Here is a 20,106-nt window from a genome sequence, read left to right as displayed (position 1 = left end):
TGTCACGACGTTTACTCCGCCTGCAAAAAGGCCATTTAGCGCCCAACGAGTTCGCTTCGTGCGTTCGGAAATCTCATCAATATTTCAGCGTCGGACTGCGTCGTCGGCAGTTTTCTCTGGCGCTCGCAAAGTAAGACAACACCGGGGCAAGGGTGTTGTGTTCACTCGTCACACTTGGATGTGGCCTTGTCTCACGCACAAGCGACGACTCTCGTGTGAAAAAGGGGAGGCAAGTGCGTCCGGTTCTGTGGTAGAAGAGCTTGGAAACGTGAAAACGGACTCTTTTGCGCGAGTGGTCTGGATGATGCTGGGGCTCAAAAGATGGAGGCTTTCCCGAGACAAGGCCCAAACTGAAACCATCAAAAGAAAATGCAAGAAAAATAAAAACTAAACAAAAAAATAACGGAATAAAATGAAAAAATACATAAAATGAAATTAAATAGCAGCATGAAAAATACCATGAATCAAAATGAAAATAAATTCAAGATGGATTGAAACAGACTCAAAGTGTAATAAACAAAACATGAACAAAAAGATTTAAAAAAAAAAAAATCCCAAACAAAATGACGTCAAAATACCGTGAAATGAAATAACGAGAATAGAATCAAATCATTCAAAGGTAAAGTAAAATAAAAAGTAGAAGATTAAAAAACTAAAAGTAGAAATAAATATAAAGATTTTATAAAAATGATAAAACAGAATTAAAAAAACAGAATAAAAATAATAAATTTTAAAAAATGAAAGAAAGCATGAACAGAATAAAAACAAATATGAAAATGCAAAAAAAAAACAAGTAGGCATGTAATTCGATTTAAAAAGGTAAAGAAAATAGAAGAAAAAAATTTAATCAAATGAAAACAAAGCTAAAATGAAATGAAGAATGCAAGATACGTCACTAATTTTGTTCCATTATTCCAAATTGACAAAATATACTACTACTGTACATAAAGTCCTGTTCTCAATTGAACCCATGCCTCAAAAAAAAAAAAAAAAAAAAAAAAAAAGCCCTTTCAACAGAAAAGGCCTGCTCGGAGAGCAACAAAACAACTTATTAACCCGTGAGCCTCCCCCCACACCGAAGTTTGGGAAAAACGAAAGATGAAGACGTGCTGTTCAGCTAAACCGTCCCTTTCAGCCTGCATTTCATTCCAAAGAAAAACGTAAACAAATTGCCTCTTTAGCTACTCCCCAAAAAAGCACAAGAAAAAAAAAAAAAACCGTCAAAGCGATAAAGGAATAGTCTGCCATTTGTGACAATAAACCGCCGACCTGCTCGATATAATTTCGCAACCCTCATTAAATGTGACTAAATAGCCTTTAAAATATTTTCTGCTTCTGCGTTCCCGCCCTTGCCCTTACATTAGCATGCTAGGTGGCTACACATTACAATTGCAAACGTAACGTACACAAAAATAAAACAAAACTTAACGGATCAGGCCCGAAATGTTCAAAGAAATAAAAACCTTTATGCCGTTATTGTTGTGTGTGTCTTATTGTCTTGTGTAGCAGAGGTGCGCGAGTAATAATCTGATTTGTGGGTACTTTTGTCTCCTGAGAACAAATTTTTTTTTCTAGTTTCTGAATAGCTTAGCTTAGCACAAAGATGGGAAACGTGGTCCGGCACAAGTGAACGCATTTGGTGTTAAACGTTGAAATGAGAAAATACAAATACCTTTTCCCGCAACTGCCATGATCCCAAAAATATCAACTAAATCTAGGACCTGATCAATTTAGCACTAAGATGGAAAACTGGCAAAGGAGCAGCAACTCCATCGTGTTGTGACACCAAGTGGCTACGTGTTAGCAATACGAACATTGCTCATTTTACAAAAGGTTTATTGTCCGTCAAATTTCACCTAAATGTTCTCTTACAATCGGTCAGCTTATCTTATTTGAGCGCAAAAAACACTTTAACTGCGAGCAGGTCTGACATTTCAGTAGACGGAAGTGTAAAAATGTTTTTTTTTTGCTGATCGGATGTAGACAGCTGGTCAGCACGGTGTCCCAATGGTTGGCATGTCTGCCTCACCGGTTGGAGTTTCTGGATTTGAACCTTGGCCTTGGTTTCCTCCCACATTTTAAAAAGACATGCACATGAGGTTCAGTGAAGTCATAAATTGAACACGATGGACCATTCCGACCTGTCAATCCCTCGTACGACAAGAGCCAATCAGATAGCCGCATTGTCTTCCCACCTGGCTTGACGCGCCCCTGCCGCCATGTTGTCCCACAAGCAATGCTGGTTGTCAGTAGCAGGCGCTTGGAAAAGTGAATGTTACAAAGAAAATGCGCTTGGGGAACGTGCGATTCTGATAAAAGATATCCCGGGGCCGGGTTGATTCATTTTCCAAAGCCTAAAACACAGTTTACGAAGTGTCTACGACGGATTAAGGCTCGCGGAAGAGCGCACATACAACTAAATGTGAAAAATATCAACAAACACAAGGCTGTATGTTCGAAGGTAAGTGAGGGAGAAGTATCTTCTCTATGTTTGATTGAATTATTATCAGTGCTTTATACATTGCAGGAGAACAACTTTCACTTTGTAAGTGTATCACTGACCTGCTGAAAGAAGTGTGTCATGTTTTAGAGTCGGGTTAGTGATGCGTAAATGCGCCATGTCATGCGAGAGAAATGTGTATTTGCCCATTTGTATCACATCAGACTTTTATGACAGAGCACTGGCTTCCATAACGAGCCAAGTCAAATTAATACGCCGCTCACTTATAAAGTCTGCCATGATATTACTCGTGATCTTTCCAAGAAAAAAGTACTCACCCTGCTTTACATGCGCAGTACGATTCCACTATTTTATCCTGTTGGATTTCAATATGAAGTTTGTGAGTCGTCAAACTTTTTTTTTTTGCATCGATCGCGAAATAGAACTCTCTTGGACAAGTCTGACACATTTGGCAAAAAACATACCGCAATATTATCTGGAATACGCGTGAGAGCATCGACTTCAAACTGTTCTATTTAGTCGCCATTTTTGGAAGCTTGTGGGACACGGCAAACGTAGCCAAGGGGGCGGAGCTCAAGATCGCCAGTCGCAAAGGTCCATTGTGAATGTGAGCGCAAACGCTAACATAGCCTGTCCGTGGCATGTGAGCTCTCACCCTGGACTATTCCGTTAAGGCTAAATATGTCAAATACTCACAATGACAGAAAACGCATGAGGCGCGAACCCTGTACAAGCATCCAGGTGGTAAAAAAAAACAGTTACGTAAATACATACATGGAATGCACAATGCATAGCTCATTCTTGCTTATCCAGGCACCGCTTTGAAGACTGTGTCATAAAAACGCAGCAATTAAGCGTCACATGGTCCTGAATGGTTAAAGGAAAGTTTGGGTGCTCGAAAAAGACTGAAAAAGGTGGTCAATGTGCATCCAGGCCTGGGTTGTTGAGTCCAGTTCAGAGTTTGTCCCGGCGTTCTCGGCGGTGAGAGGGTTAGATCGGCTCCACATAATTGGCCGGGTAGAGACCCAACTGACCGCTGTCCAGGCGACCTTTGCACCAGCCCTGCTCGTCCTCGTCCTCCAACTTCGTCAGCTCGTCGCCTGAGTTTTACAAAGACAGCGTAAAAAGCAATATCCAGTCAGTCTGGTACTGGGGGTCTTCGGTTCACGATGGTAGCGATGGACCACATTTCAAGGTGACGAACTGGGCGCAAGTTAACTAGAAGGTATAATCCCTGTCATAAACCGAAGACAACCTGTCTTATCGTGTGACACGTACCTGCTCGGAAACTGAGCTCGTCCTGCTCCTGGCCCTCGTAATCGTACAGCGCCCGGACTCTCACGCCGCCGCCGGCCAGTCCTCGTCGAAGGGATTGGAACCGCCGTTGGTGTCGCTGGCCGAATTGGGGCGCGTCTGTTCCTCGTCTGACCACTCGTTGGAGGCCGTGTGAGCCTGGTTCTTCTCGTAGCTGCTCACGCTGGAGAAACAACGAAGTAGAAGAGACTTTCTTTATTTCCCATAAAATATTTCCCATATGCTTTCACTTCTCTGTTGGCCAATCAAAGGAGGCTACGGCTAATGTAACACCGTACCAGACCCAATTGTGGTTGGTAAGGTCACTGGTTAGTCTGACTTTCTTTGGCTCAACAACCCATGTGAATTCTGACCCGTGATTGTCTGGCAACCAGTCCAGGGTCTAGTCTGCCCACAGATCGACCGCAGCTTCCCCATGACCCTGAACAGGACATGTGACATAAAATGGACTTCATGGATATGCTCTCCTGTCCCCAGGGGGTGGTGGAACCTATCCCTGGTGAGTTATGAGGAAGGGTTCCCCCTCAACAGACCAGTCGGTAGCAATATACCTCAGCTGAACTCAAATATTAAAGGGAGTTTAGTTCAAACTAGCTTGCCTGTCCCTGGTCCAAGTCCTCAGGCAGGGCTACTGCCTCCACAACACCTCTACTGCAAGACCCAGCAACCACGCAATCTATACACTGTAAATGTCTACAGACCAAGGACCTCGATGATTAGAAATTTACGGAGAATCATCAGTTTTCAACATTCCCGACCGACAGTGCCTCAAGGTTGCGTACGGCGCGAAGCGAACTTGAATGTGCAGCGACATCAGAATAGATTGTCGCACGGCACAAGAAGGCACGCTCACTTAGTTCTCCACTTACTTTTTTGATTGGATTGTAGTTCATGAAAATGCCGGCTGTAATTTTGCGTTAGCGGCGGGTAACGACGCATTCCGACTTTGCGACACCGCCACCGTAGCAACTGAACTCTGTCGTAAACTGAGGACCTCCTGAGCAAGACTTTCCCACCTGCCGTGATCTCCAGCCTGGGCCCTGTCAGCTGTTGCCGTGACGTGGGTCAGCATGATGGAATCGCCTTTCTTTGCCTTGTCCTTCTTAGTGATGCTGTGGGTGAGGTCCGGGTTGTACTCCTGCAAAACAAACGAGTGTAAATGTTTGTAAGTCCAGTCTCAGGTGATGGGCTGATGCAGACGGTACCAGTGACGGTACCTCAAACTGCGGCCAGTTCATGTGCATGCCGGGGCCATGGTTGCTGTTGAACCACTGCAGATCTTCTTGAGTGCTGGCTGACGTGATGGCATGTTCAAGTTCCTGGTACACTGACGCGTAACTGTGGAAAGACAGCCGGGGTTCAGGGTGTAGTTCCACCCTAAAAAAGTCATATCTGACTTTGTCATCACATGACTCAAACCTTTGGTTCTCCGTGAGGTTGAGGTGGCGTTTGACGTCCAGGAGCACCTCCCTGAGGAAGCTCAACCTCTTCTCTTCAAACTGCTGACTCTGGTCGAAGACCTGCTCCATGTTCTCAATGTACAGAGGTGTGCACTTGTTTAGCTCATCCAAAGCTTTTTCGTACTTGTCCTTGAACTGAAGATTAAAAACACACACACAAGGAATCACAGCTCAGCGGTGTGAAGGTGATAGGACAGCAGAGGTCTACTGAAGTTGGAGTCATGACAAAGACTCAGAACGTGAGAGACCGGGTCCAGGTGCGCTATTGAGTCGGACTTTAACAACGTTGACAACCGTCTGCGCATCAGAGCAAGAACCCTCTGAAGGTTTTCACCTTCTCCGAATCCAGTTTGCACTTGTCCACTTTCTCGTGAAGTTTTTTCAGATGGTCAGCGGTCACAGAGGCGTCGCATTTGCCGTTGGCCTCCCTGGTAGATGCCAGCTTCTCCTCTTTGCAGGCCATGTGGTACGCCTTCTTGGCGGCCTCGAGCTGATGGCATAGATGACAAAAGAATTGCACGTCAACCAATACTGGTGATCCACATTTGAATCTGAGGAAATTGTACTTACGGGTTGTTAAAGGAAAACATATAAAACACCAAAGGACTGATCATCTTAAACAACCAATGAAAGTCTAGTTGCTTTTGATTCAGAGCTGATCTTGTGAGGTCGGCTTCCCTCACCTCCTTCAACTTTTTAGCCCAGGGCTTCTGGGCCTTCTTGAACCCTTCATCCGCCTCTTTGGTTTCCTTGAAGCCTCCCATCATCTGTTTGTGGTACGAGTCTTTCTGCCAGTTCTTCACCTTCTCAAAGTCTTCGCTCATCAGGTTGTTCTTCACCTCGTGGTGAAGATCACTCACCTTCTCCGCTTCTGTCATCAGGGACATCCAAGCACGTTCTACGGTGCCGTACTGAGGACCTGGGGCAAGGGGACGGCAAGCGTTCGCGTCGTTGCAGAACTAAATTATGGGGGCCTGTGAGAATAAAAGACCTCTGACCTTTGTCAACCAGCTGCCTCCATCTCCTCGACCACTCGGTAAGCTGGTGGGAGTAGGACTTCTCGATTTTAGCTCGCTCCTGGATGCAATTCATGAGGTCATTGCAGAGCCTATGACCGTCGTCGATCCGCTTCACAGTGCGCTTGTAGTTCCCCACCTTTGCGATACAAGAGAACATGCTAGCTCAAATGTTGCTATCTGGACACTGGGATCCTGAACAAGTTGTCATACGCAGTCACTTCATCGACACGAAGTGAACATAGAAGAACATTTGGAGATGTCTCATTTTGCAGGTTCAACATTTTATACATTTCTAGCAAGACCCTAAACTTGGCTCCACGGTGGCGCAGCTATAGAACATTGGCCTCACAGTTCTCAGGGCCGACGTTCAAATCGAAACCCCACCTGTGTGGCATTTGCGTGTTCTCCCCGTGCCTGCGTGGGTTTTCTCCGGGCACTCAGGTTTCTTCCCACATCCCAAAAACATGCATTCATTGGAGACTCTAAATTGCCCCAAGATGCGATTGTGAGTGTGATTGTTGTCTGTCTCCATGTGCCCTGGAATTGGCCGTGAACCAGTTCAGGGTGTACCCTGCCTCCTGCCTGATGACAGCTGGGATTGAGTCCAGCACTCCCGCCACTCTCGTGACGATAAGCGGTTCAGAAAATGGACGGCTGGTTCCTAAACTTAACCCTAACCACAACCGTACTCCTTAACTACCCATAACCACAATCATACCTAAAACTAAACACTAATTGCCAAACATAACCATAACTGCAACTGTAACTAACCAACTCTTATCCCTATTTCACGCATTATAATCCCTAACCTCAACTATAATATATACGAACAAAAAAAGCATGAACAGAAACAGCAAAAGAGAACTGAAACCGCAGCCAACCCAAATATTGGTTCAAACAAATTTACTCTCTTATGCACTCGTTTGAATAGGAGCAGGAATAACTGTACATTTATCTGTTCCCAGCCCTTTCCTCTCCATTCCATCTCCAGTAAGGTTAACTACAGAGAAGAGATAACTTTACAGTTTAAATACAGAGCACAAAACCCTTGATTTAGTTCAGCCGTGACTGATCAGCTAGGACGCTTGCACCAGGACACTCTGGCAGCGTAATTATTGTGCAGATGTGAAGTTCAGCTTGTGAAAAGTTGACATCCACCCGTGGGCGCTTGAACGTTGACGCTCAGTGACACCACAGCGCTGCTTGAGGTGAACTCGCCGAGCGCTCGCGTTACAGCCGCAGCCGTGTCGTCGTCGCCCTGGCATAACGGCTGAGTCAGCAGCGCCGCAGCAGCGCGTCGGGGCGAGCCGCAGTGGTGGAGTGACGGCGGGCCGCAAGGCGACACCTTTGCTGCTGCAGCTCAACGTGTGACTGGATGATGTATTGATGGAAGAACGCCGCAGAGTGGGAGGCCACACGAGCAATTTCTCCTCCATTTAAAACACTGGTGGCAAACTGAAGGCCCGCGGGCTGGATCCAATCCTCCGCCTCTTCTCTAGGGGTCTCTCAAGACCTACCTGCCCCCGGTTTACAGGTAGAATATGAAGTCAACCGAAACTGAAGTACACATATAAATATACCAATATACTCACTCTCTCGCCTCTAGATTCTCTCGAACCTTGTCTCCAAAACATCCAACTTTGGCTGTCCCTCTAATGAGCTCATTTCTGATCCTATCCAACCTGCTCACTCCGAGCGAGAACCTCAACATCTTCATTTCTGCCACCTCCCAGTTCTGCTTCCTGTCGTTTTTTCAGTGCCACCGTCTCTCATCCGTACATCATGGCCAGCCTCACCGCTGTCTTATAAACTTTGCCCGTCATCCTAGCGAAGACTCTTCTGTCAGATAGAACACCAGACACCCCAACAGTTCCACCCCGCTTAGACCCATTTCTTCACTTCCTTACACACTCACCATTGCTCTGGATTGTTGATCCCAAGCGTTTGAAGTCGTCCACCCTCGCTATTGCTTCTCCCTGGAGCTTACACATATCTAAAGGTCTAGAATGTTCGTATTGTCCTCGTTTTTCCAAGGGTTTATGGATTTATTTCGGTAGAGGAAGGCTTCCTGACCCTGTCAGTTCTTTTACAGAATACATCACACTGGGCAGCTCTAAGGAAGGCTGGAACGATAGACAAATACTCTCAGCAAGGAAAGAGATTCCTCTTAACCAGAAAAAAACCTACTTTGTCTGAACAAAACAAATCCAAAAACGGTTCACACAGATTCAGATAATCAGGCAGAATCTGAGCATTTATCAGGATAATCTTTGAAAGTCATCCAATAATATTTTAGGACTTCCATCCTGACAGAAGAGGTACTATTGGATGACTTTCAAAGATTATCCTGAGCAATCATCCCGGTGTGTGGCGTGCTGGGATGGGTTTTCCTCCCCTATGTGCTTCTCGTCACAGGGGTGACATTTCTGCCTTCCCAGTTTGCCGGAATGCCACAAAACCACTAAACTGCGATGTTGCCCTTTTGTTGCTCAATGGTGCTCAGCGCTCATATATAATGAACGACCGCCGGGAACTCCAGTTACTCGGAAACTCGAGTCGGTGATGTCGTATCATCGTGAACGCACACCATGTTGCATCCTTTGGGGTACGCTAGCTTGTTACCGGGGAAGGTTCTGCTTTTGGATCCTTGAATTTTACAGCAAGGGAACATTCTGTACACGTACATGTTTGTACGTCACAAATTGGGACAAATTTAAACATTCTCCTAGTACTTCCAATTAAAACCATCGAAGGTCCAATTATTCGATTTTTGAAAGACTGCTCTGATGACGATTTTTAATCCCCGATCTGCTGGGAAAATGATTTGAAAACGCAAGTCTGTATTATTTTCTTTCTCCTGCTGTTTCATCCTGCCTTTCACGGGTCAGTTTTGGTACTACGACAGACATTTGGTCATCAGGTTGGGGGTTCCAGTCCTGTGTGGAGCTTGTCTACGTTTTCTCCAGGTATTCCAATGTCCTCCCACAAAACATGCAGAATGGTTTATTGAAGATATTTGAAGTCAACAAAAGTGTGACTGTGGGTGTCAATGGATGTTTGTCTCCATGTCCTGTGTACAATCCCTCCCGCCCCAAGTCTGCTGGGATAGGATCCAGCTCGCCCACGATCCCAATGAGGATCAGCGGCGTCGGATATGGCTGCAAGATATAAATTAGAGTAGATTTGACTTCAGAGAAACGCATTGACTCCAAAAGAGTAAGTGACGTTTTTTGACACACGACAAAAGCCTTTCGGGATATTGTACACAGGATGAAAACTAAATATATTAATCCATATCGGCGTAGCTCCCGGCGGAGGTCGGTTCACCGAGAGTTCACTCGCCGGCTTCCGTGGCGCTTCATCTTTTTGACATCTAATCACCGAAGGCTTTCATTCTGCGCCGTTCTCACCTCCCAGAAACTGTCGGTGTTCTCCTCCAGGCTGGCCGACTCGTCGAAGGCGCCAGACATGGTGGCGGTCGGGGCGGAGCGGTGGCGTCTTCGTTAGCTCCTCTCACGCGCTGGCGGGGCGAGATGAGAACGCATATGAAAAATCCTGTATCGTAAGAAGATTTTCTCGAGTGCCGCATTGCATATTTTAATCCCTCGGACTGTGCATTTAGTAATGCTTGGTACTTATCCGAGCTTGCACTTATTTCCTCCACAGGTGAACCTGCTTTCAAAACATCGCTTCCATTATTATTATTATTATTTTTTTTTTTTTTTTTTTTTGCAGCGTTAGTTTGGTCTCATCCTGAAACTGCGCAATCACAGACAAGCCGACAACACTACAATGTTTCAATATAAATTTGAAATTCAGAACCCTCGAATGATTTCCGTACTCTTCTCAACCCTTTAGTCTCAGATCAATAGATGGAAAGACCGGCCATTAATCTTCGCTGAAATCGACCCGGTGACATTTCCTCAGGGACAAGAGGAGCCTGAAGTTGCAGAGTCACAGAACTGTCAACCAAATGCGAGCTTGTTGCAAATTGATTAGAAGAATTAAGTTAAAGAGATCTACTCAAATGCTGTCCAGTTAAATTAGCTCGCAGAGCTCCAAAACCTCTAAGGACCTATTTAAGTCAAGTCTAAATTCATTCAGAGAATCCTAAATTCAGGCCAGACTACGACAAGTCTTAAGGTTTTGTCTCGACTTCTTTAAGGGGTAAGTTTCAAATCACATTCAAGTCAACTCACAATTCCAGGGTTGAAATAAATTTAATTCTGTCCACCCCAAAACCGTTATTTGTTTTAAAGTCTTTGCTGAACATTTTTAATCCAGGTCTTGTCAAGTCTCAGGTCATTAATGGGCAAAAGAACAAAGTTTTCAAAGGACAAGTCAGATCTCAAGTATTTATCTCCTTGTTGGTCCAAAAATGCTCGCCGTACTGGCTCTGTAATTTGGTTTCCAATCAAACTGTCAAGATTTGAATCCATCAAAAACAACCACAATTTACTCGAGTACGTGTAGATGTACTGAAGGTTGAGTGAAGGTGAAGTGTGGTCTCGTTAGTCTCGGTAAGGTCGAAGTCTAATTGGATGCGTCAGTCTGTCTTTGGATCTTTAACCTTTTCTCTGAATTTACCGAGAAAACAACATAGCAGATGAGGATGATTTTGAGGAAAGGGCGACAGATCTGGAAAATAGAAAGAGAATGATGTGTTTTGATAGGAGATCTGAGGATGGGAGGGGGGTGGGGCGGTAGCAGCGTGGATATTTGGGTCAACCATCGTGACACTTTTGACAATGAAGGGGGCAAGAGAGATGTCACTGGAGTGAGCAACAGAGAGAGGATTTCCCCCACCCCAGATCTAAAATCCACTCTATTCAGAATTTTTGCTCCAAATCCGGTCGATGGCTTCGGGTGACGAGACCCAGTGTTTCTCGCACTTGTTTAATCCATTAGCCCCACGCCGAGAGGAGGCTTTTGTTCGGCGGGGCCCCACCGGCTACCTCCGCTTTTAAACCGCCGCCGCCGAGCTGGTAACACGCAAACGACGAAGGCTACGCCGCTCGTCCCTGAGCCAGGGATTCCGAGTTCATAGAAAGAACCAGAACTACCGATACGGTGAGCCACAGGAATCAACCCACCGAGACAAAGACCAACACGGCCCCCCTACCTGAACAAAAGCTTACCCCCAGTCCTCCATTAGCGGTGGCCCCGGGCTGCTGCCTGGAGTAAAACAAAAAAACAGGAGGCACGTGGTCTTGGACAACAAGCTCCTTCACTTCTGAGCGACAAGAGCATTGACAGAGTCTGCGAGAAGAGGAACCAGAACCACCCCGGAGCGCAACGCGTGTTTGTGTATCTCAGCAAGAGAGTGATAATCCCACGGTGTTTATCTGGAGTGGTTCTGACAAAGTGCTGAGCCGGAGGGACACGGGCGGAGAAATGAGGCGGTGGGAGGGAGGGCGGGAGTGAGGCGGCAGCGGTTGGTGGGTGTGTCGCTGGTTACGCCTCTAAGGTTTTGTTTTGGTTTCGAGACTCACTCCTGGATTTACAAAGGATGGTTTCAACCGACTGTCCCCAACCTTTTTTTGCGCAGAGGATGATTTTGAACGACGTCTTGCCGTAACGGCAGACAATCACGCCAGAAGTGGATTATTAATTTCTAGTCTACGCTATAATTTTGTTTTGGTCATTGAAACTCTCGCGTCACAAAGATAGCTCGTTAGACAAAAGCATGGGATTCGGTTATTCGTGGGTACTTATGAAGGTCTTGCCACATTTGCGAGTCTGCCACCCCAGATTAGGCAGAGTGGGATTGCCGCACTAGAATCATCTCCAGCGATAAAACCATATTTTAATTAGGATTGCTGCTATGATCTGTTAAATGCGGCTTTCTTTTTCTTAGATTTTTGTTCTTTCCAATCATTTGCCGGTTTCCCATTTCCGAATAGGCTCTGAAAAGTTTTGTTAGCTCGTGGCCTGACTTTTTTATGACCGCATAAGAAGAGTGGTTTAGCGTGTCGTGAGGGGAATGCAGGTGGATCTAGCATAAAATCCAACTGGGCACTCGGACCTGCAGTTTGAATCCAGCCTTACACTCAAATCAACATCGACCAGGACGATGAAGAACACAACAACGCTGTCTTTAGACTAAAACAAAAAAACGAGGCCGTGTTTGAGGAGCTGATTGCGCAGAGGGCGGAGGTGATCCTCGCCGAGATACGAGGCATGCGGAGAGATATACGGAGGTCATAAAAGGCAGAGTCAGGCAGTCTCGCTAATGATATCTGGGCTGAAAAACTGATCGTGGGACTGCGGTAAGAAACTTGGCAAGGGATTCAAACCCGGAAGAACCAAATTGAAGTTTTCCCTTTGACAATTGCTCCGTGCACGGCTGTGTACTAATAAGCTTGACAGTACGATTCTCGCCATTAGACCAATTTATCGGCGTGGAATATTGCATGAGGGTCCGAGCAACAGACAGCGCAAAGGCCTGGTTGGGGATCACTGAGAATTGTCTTTTAGGTGGGCAAAAAATCTCAAAAGTTTTTCCAAATGTGTGTACGCTGCTATGAATTTTAGCCTCTCCCTCCAATACATCAATAAATAAATAAACACAATACATATTCGGTCATGCCCAACATATGTTTCACCTACAGGCATGAATTTATGTGGATAAGTCCCTATAACTGGATCTATAAAAAAAAAAAAATTGAAGTACCCATGGCCAGAAATTGAACAGGAAGTCGGCCATTTTGGTTTGAAGCAGTCGTTTAAATTGAATTCCGGGGATTGCCTTTGACAAACGGAGGGAATGAGGGAATTCTCGAAAATGAACCCTAATGGGACGGAGATATCCGAGACAAATTGGTGTCGGTAAATTGCGAAGGTTGTGCTATCGTAGGCGGCGCACGGCTTCAAAGTAAAAACTGATGTGATAAAACCGAAACATTGCTCTTTAAATCGCGTAATGTACCCAAAATGGCGTAATATTACGCAATGTTTTTCTATCAAGTCTTCCCAACACCATCCATCCGTTTTCTATCGCGCTTGTCCTCATGAGGGTGACGGGTAAAGCGGAGGCGATCTCAGATGACATAAGCTGCGAGGCGGGGTACACCCTGGACTGCTTGCTAGCCAATCACAAGCAGTTACATTCACATACGGACACATAAAGGTCTTCAAACTAAAATGTATGATTTGGGACTGCAGGAGGAAGCCGGAGTCTCCAGATATGAGCTACGCAAGCAACTTTGCCTGATACCAGATTCAAAACCGAGAGTCTGAGAAATGCGAGGAAGACACTCTAACCACCGCGACACCGTGCAACAGGTACCACAGGAAACAAAGGAAAGAAGAGACGAGAACAGATACAGAACCTGAAGTCTTCCCGATAATCTTCAGGGGAACGCCGCAGCTGCAGCACGCCTTCCGCACACACACGCAGGAGTGAACTTTGCTATTTCCTCGCAAAGTTGCGTCGTTGCCATCAATAATTAGCGAGGGAGGGCCACAGGGAACGGGGGAGAGACGAGGGTGACGCGGCGCTGAGTCACCGTCGGGTCAGCTGGCAATCAAAACCCGGGGAGGGACTGGTGCGATAATAGCGGCGACTTTGGGACTCGCGGCTTTTACGTTGACAGGAAATAGAAAAATAGAAGATCGAAATAGATGAATGCTGAGAAGACTTTCGATGTCTGCGATTCAAACGAGCAAACGCTGACTTTGTGGACAGAAAACGGGGCCTTTCGCTGAACGGTTCCCGCAAAGTATGATGGATACGATTGTCCTAACCCTAACCCTAACCCTAACCTCCACTGCCTAACCCTAGCCGTAACCCCTGACGGGTTCTTTCATTGATTAAAAGCCTTTAAGTGGAATGTACCATTCAGATGCCACACAAACACCCCCGGGCAGATGTTCTGGCCATCTGCGCGCAATGTAATCAGATTTCTTGCGCGTGGTGGGTGGCCTCGCTCCAGCTGACCGCCGTGTTTCATCCCACCATTGTGCAAGCTAATTTATGACATCGCAAATTGGACCAGAGAACGGCTTGGAGGGCGCGGGTTTATCTCATGGATATTGATGGGCAATTTTAAAAATGGACTCGGGTTTTCCTTTTTAGGGGTGGGAAGACAACACACCGATATAGAGGGGGGGGGCCCAGTTTCGAGATATGCGACCGCTTTATAAGTGGGGTCACCGCATACCGAATAATCGGGTCGGATTTTAGCATTTTGCTCTTCTTCGGATCAAAGTGAGAAGAAACCCCAATATTGGCTGTCTCTGAAAGATGATCCTGTATGATCGTGTGGGGTGTGGAGTGATTTTTGTTCCCTCCATGATCTGGAAATGTGTCCGGACCACGGTCAAGTGGGGCGTGGCCACTGCCCTGGCTGGTGACATCTGTCACCGCTCTCAGCTGGTGCTGTCATGACCCTGCGGGTCCCTGTCCTAGCCGTACCGGCGGAGGCGCACACCTTTGCCTCGTCTCTAGTATCTACGTCCCAGTTATATAGAGCCACACGTATGGTCTGGCCTTTGCTCCATGCCTCGTTCCCGCTCTCTCGTAATCCCGTTCCTGATCTATCTCCCGTGTACCGACTCCTGCCTGCCCACTGACCCGCCTCATACGCCAGATCGTTCTGTCACGACCAGAACACGAGGTTGGACACAAATGCGTGACTCGGGAGATGCACGGGGAGTTCGGGAAAGGTGTTTATTCGGTCCAATGTCGGGATCACGCAGGCAGTCATCGGGAGCAGCAGTAACAAGAACGTCAGGCGAAGGAGGCAGGTCAGTGGGCAGGCAGGAGTCGGTACACGGGAGATCAGGAACGAGGCATGAAGCAACGATTTGGCAAAGACCAGACCGTACGTGTGGTTCTATATAACTAGGATGTAATTACTAGAGACGAGGTGCAGATTGCGGCAGGTGCGTGGCGCCGAAGGTACCGGTACGGCCAGGACATGGACCGGCAGGACCAGGACAAAATGGAACACTCCTCTCATTTTTGCCCAGCAACAGCGTGAGGTTTAGGTCACTATCTGATTGGATATCGTTCCATTTCATAGTTGGTGACTTGGACGAACTTGGTGCTAACTACGCAATATTTGGGATTTAAAAAATGTTAACAGGTTTAATAGTTGAGATCAACTTTCTGAGCAGAATTGAGAGAAAAATTACTCTCCACACCCCACACCACCGGACAATCACCTTGAATAATCTTTACCAACATCCGATAATCAGGCCTTCACTGACATTGATTGGAACAGAGGAAAAATGATCAGATTTCGTTTCAGTTTTCTGCGTTTGTACCCTGCTTCCATTCGTACATCTACATCCCATTCAAGAAAACCCTTTTCCCCCCGCCAGGATTTAGTCACAGTGACACCTAGTGGACAGGATGACCTCCTGCAAGACCACTAAAACAATGCGCGGCGATTGCCTGGCAACAAGTAAAATGGTTTAGCCTTTGGCGAACGCCCAAAGTCATCTGAGATGCAAAAAAAAAAAAAAAAAAAACCGGACTAATTGATGGTAAGAGGGTTTCTGTGGGCTGGCTGAGAACTTGACCAACCTGCAGAATTCCACCGCTGAGTGCTTTATATGCATGTGCGAGGGCGGCCATGGAGGTGGGGTGGGGAGGGATCAAGCGGCGCCGCTTGGCATGGTGAACAAGGTCGCTCATTGAAGCCAAACATTGGACTGCATCTACAATCACGAAGACGACACTGGACGGGACGACTTCCTCGAAGACGCTGCAGCTGCGTCCGAATTTAGAAGAGACGCGATAAGTGCTGCAGCCATGTTGAGCGCTAGGTGCTGTCCTAGCACGGCCCAACGCGTGTAGCGACGATTGCCGTTATGTGATTTGATTGAAAACAGCGATTTCTCGTCATGGTTTGCAAAACAAAGAACGAGCAGATCACCAGATTGTGAGTGCAACTGGTGTCTGTCTCTATGTGCCCTGCGATTGGGTGGCAACCAGTTCAGGGTGTACCCCGCCTCCTGCCAGTTGACAGCTGGGATAGGCTGCAGCACTCCTTGGGACTCTCGTGAGGATAAGCGGCAAAGAAAATGGATGGACGGAGGATTTGTTGTGCAAAATGGATGCCCCAAGCTTTACAACAAAAGTAGAAACATGTGATGTCTCCCAGTCCGACCAGCCAAGACATGTAATATGAGAAATATGTACATAAATAATCAACAAAAACTATAAATATGGTGCATATGTATCAACAACACAAATAAAATTTAGAATATATACTATATACACTAATGCAATAGCTGCTTTGTGAGAATACGCGGTGAAGAAAATGGATGGATGGATGGTTTTGGAATCAAAAATCAAAGGTAATTGGTTTTTCCAACTTCTCTTGTTTGGTCACACAAAAATTGCTCGTAATACCTCAACGTTATCATTTATGATATGACAATTTGAAAATTTGGGACAGATTTGAACCCCCCAAAAAATCATGGAAGTTGATACACATTATTTGCCTCTGCGGGCCACATAAAATCATGCGGCGGGCCAGATATGGCCCCCGGGCCTTGAGTTTGACACCTGTGCACTAAACCATCACTTATTCTATTTCCTGTTTTTAATAATAAAACAGCTGCCATATATATATATATATATATATATATATATATATATATATATTATATATATATATATATATATGTGTGTGTGTGTGTGTGTGTGTGTGTGTGTGTGTGTGTGTGCGTGTGTGTGTGTAGGGAGGGAGATAAAAGAGAGATTAACAGTTATAAAAAACGTGAAACGAGTTAAAATTTGATTTGAAAAAAACAAACAAACCTAATAATAAACGGTGATAAAGCCAAAACAAATGAACGTCAAGATAAGCCGCTATTTTACCCAAACAATACGTTGATTGTTACACTGATCACATGATCCACAAGAAACATCCGCAACGTCACGTGACACGGCCGCGCGCATTTCTGCACAAGCGAGCGCTCCACGCCGGCGGAAATCGATCACACCCGTGCACCGTCGCCGTAGCAACGCCGAGCGTTCCTTCCCCCTGGTTAAGATATTCGTCTAATTCGAATAAAGTGCGGATATCACCGCAAACGACTGCGGGGCTTATGAAACAGCAGCCGTCTTTTGCGGTAATCATACTGAAGGAACACCAGCTGGCATCAAATCAATGGTGCTTATGAATCATTGAGTATCTTGTATTAAATATGTACTTTAAAGGCCGTCTTGAAGGCTTTCAGTCAATATGTTATGTTGGAGTACAGCACAGTACGTGTATTTAGGCACAATGATGACAGGGGCTGTTAATGGCCTCCACCGAGGCCATCTCGTTTTAGTAATAACATACGCGTTATCGAATATGAGCCGTAAGGTAAGCAGAGCTGCAGCGAGGTGCCAGCGTGGCGATAAGCGGTGTGGAAAATGGATGGATGGATGGATGAATGGATAATGGACGAGTTATTTTTCAAAGTGTACACGGCGGGTGAAAGAATCACGATGTACGCTTTCAAGTACAGTCGCATTTAAATGAGAAACTATATCATTTATTTAGGAGTCACTGATACTGTAGTAGTACACACACCTGCCTTTGGTACGGGTGGGGTGGGTTCGATTCCCGCTCAGTGACGGTGTCGATGTCTGCCCTGCGACTGACTGGTGACCGATTCAGGGTGGAGTTCGCCTTTCGCCCGAAGCTAGCTGGCATAGGCTCCGGCTTTCCCGCAGCCCTTGTGAGGATAAGCGGCTTGGACCACGACATGACGTGACAACTTACGACGGCACGGTAGAGCGCTGGCCTCACAGTTCTGAGGACGTGGGTTCAATCCCCCTGTGTGGAGTTTGCATGTTCTCCTCGTGCCTGGGTGGGTTTTCTCCGGGTGAGCAGTCCGGTTTCCTCCCACACCCCAAAAACATACACCATAAATTGGAGACTCTAAATTACCCCAAGGTGTGATTGTCTTGACATGCCCTGCGATTGGCTGGCAACCAGTTCATAGTGTACTGTGCCTCCTGCCCATTGACAGCTGGGATAGGCTCCAGCACTCCCGTGACCCTTGTGAGGATAAGCGGCAGAGAAAATGGATGGATGGTGGATTTGTTGTGTTTAGTGAGTCAAAATGGATGCCACAAGCTTTACAGCAAAAGTATAGTAGACGCATGTGATGTCTCCCAGTCCTAGCCAACCAGTCAAGACACATAATATGATATGTACATAAATAATACACAAAAACTATAAATATGCATGCATATGCAGTAAAATAACACAAATAAAATCTAGTATACACAATGCATACACCAATGCAAGAGCTGCTTATCAACACACACGTGTGTTATTATCATTATTTTTATTTTTTAGGTTGACAAACAACTAACAGAACGTGAACAACCGGTGCCTCCGCTGCATGAGTGTTTTTACTTTATTTTATCTTTCTTCCTTGAACTCCTCTTTTCTGTGCAGTCTTCCCTCAAACATCACCTGTGCAGTTTTCGAAGCTTCCTCGGTACACTGCAGGTGTTTGTTTGTTTTTCATTATTTTTTTTTTAATTCATACTGTAGGCCCGTGCCGAGACACTTCAGAACCGTGGACAGAGCCGAGCCACCACCCCCACGCCCCCACCTCCCCCCCCCCACTTCTCCGAACCCAACCGGGAGCAACAACATGGAGGTCGGACGCAATCGCACCCTTGCCAGCATTCTTTGCCATTAATGATCTCATTTGTCTCACGTTCAACTCCGATGAGTACATTTTCATCGGTTATGGAATGTAACCGGCGGACGTGACGGAACAGCAGCGGGAGCAACATGACGAGGCTTCAAAATACACTTTAACCCACTCTAGCTGTCTATAAAATTGTCATATCAACACCCACATTCTGTAATTATTGTTATTATTTTTTAATAACCTACGCCTTGGCTTCCATTCTCCCGGTTCATGACGTGTAACATAGATGTAAGCTAAGATGCACATAAATGAAGATGCTTTTTTTTTTTTCCAATCGCAGTTGCAGTACCCGTAATATGATAGCCAAATATTAATAACCATCTGAATGATTTCAAAAGTTGCCATACCGACGAGAACGATCCACCTGCTGGCTTCAATCTTGCACGACGGGCAACATCGTCGTCGCGATGGGGGGAGATGGCGAGGGGGTGACGTCAAGCCAGAGGTGACGACGAGGGGGATTTCCCGGAAGCTCTTTGTCCGTTTCAAAATTAACGCCCCGGTGCCTGTTTCAAAATAAACTCCACACCCGACAACGCCCGGAGGAAACACAGAACAGTGCGACTTACGCAATATACTTTCCATAAAACATACGTCTTGACATTTTCTTAGCCGCTTGTCCTCACAAGGGTTGCAGGAGCATGAATTGGTTGCCAGTCAATCGCAGGGCACATGGAGACAGACAGGGATTGAACCCTTGACCCCGGAACTGTGAAGCCAACGCTCTAACCATTTGCTCAATGTGCCGTCGCTTTCCATAAAACATTTTTTAAAAATAAAAATGATCCAATTTGCAAAGTACTTGCAACTTATTTAGGAAACGTTGACTGACAACCGAACAGAAACCATCTCATTTTTTTATCGATCTGTATTGCTCATTAAAAATAAATATTCGGTTATATTTTAGAATGGAACACAAATTCTGGGTATGTAAACGTGTGAAAAATTTGAATGTTTGTAACCGTGTGAATTATTTATCTCAAGAATGCGTTTTTAATCATAATAAATCAATTAATGAAGGCAAACTTTTTTTGAAAATATATTGGATTTTGAGAAATACTTTACTCATTTTAAAGGTAATATTTTTTAAAATGATGTATTAGATGTACACATAATAACAATAAACAAAAAAAGATAATGGAAAGTTGATTCCGACGCTATTTTGGCTAAAACA

At 45.7% G+C, this 20,106-nt stretch overlaps 1 protein-coding gene across 1 annotated transcript; it reads right to left on the bottom strand.

Moving 5' to 3' along the window:
• Nucleotides 1–1,065: 1,065 nt before the first annotated feature.
• On the bottom strand, nucleotides 1,066–19,397 carry pacsin1b (protein kinase C and casein kinase substrate in neurons 1b). Its single transcript, XM_061833627.1, is given in 11 exon segments — nucleotides 1,066–3,561; nucleotides 3,740–3,817; nucleotides 3,820–3,938; nucleotides 4,792–4,913; nucleotides 4,993–5,113; nucleotides 5,195–5,370; nucleotides 5,570–5,725; nucleotides 5,919–6,154; nucleotides 6,234–6,390; nucleotides 9,665–9,774; nucleotides 19,280–19,397. Coding segments are annotated over 10 exon segments (1,335 nt in total). The 5' UTR covers nucleotides 9,725–9,774; nucleotides 19,280–19,397; the 3' UTR covers nucleotides 1,066–3,451.
• Between the last annotated feature and the right edge of the window lie 709 nt (nucleotides 19,398–20,106).

This window comes from Syngnathoides biaculeatus, chromosome 10 (genome assembly GCF_019802595.1).
Source record: "Syngnathoides biaculeatus isolate LvHL_M chromosome 10, ASM1980259v1, whole genome shotgun sequence".
Taxonomy (NCBI): Eukaryota; Metazoa; Chordata; class Actinopteri; order Syngnathiformes; family Syngnathidae; genus Syngnathoides; species Syngnathoides biaculeatus.
This window is presented reverse-complemented; position numbering and strand designations above follow the sequence as displayed.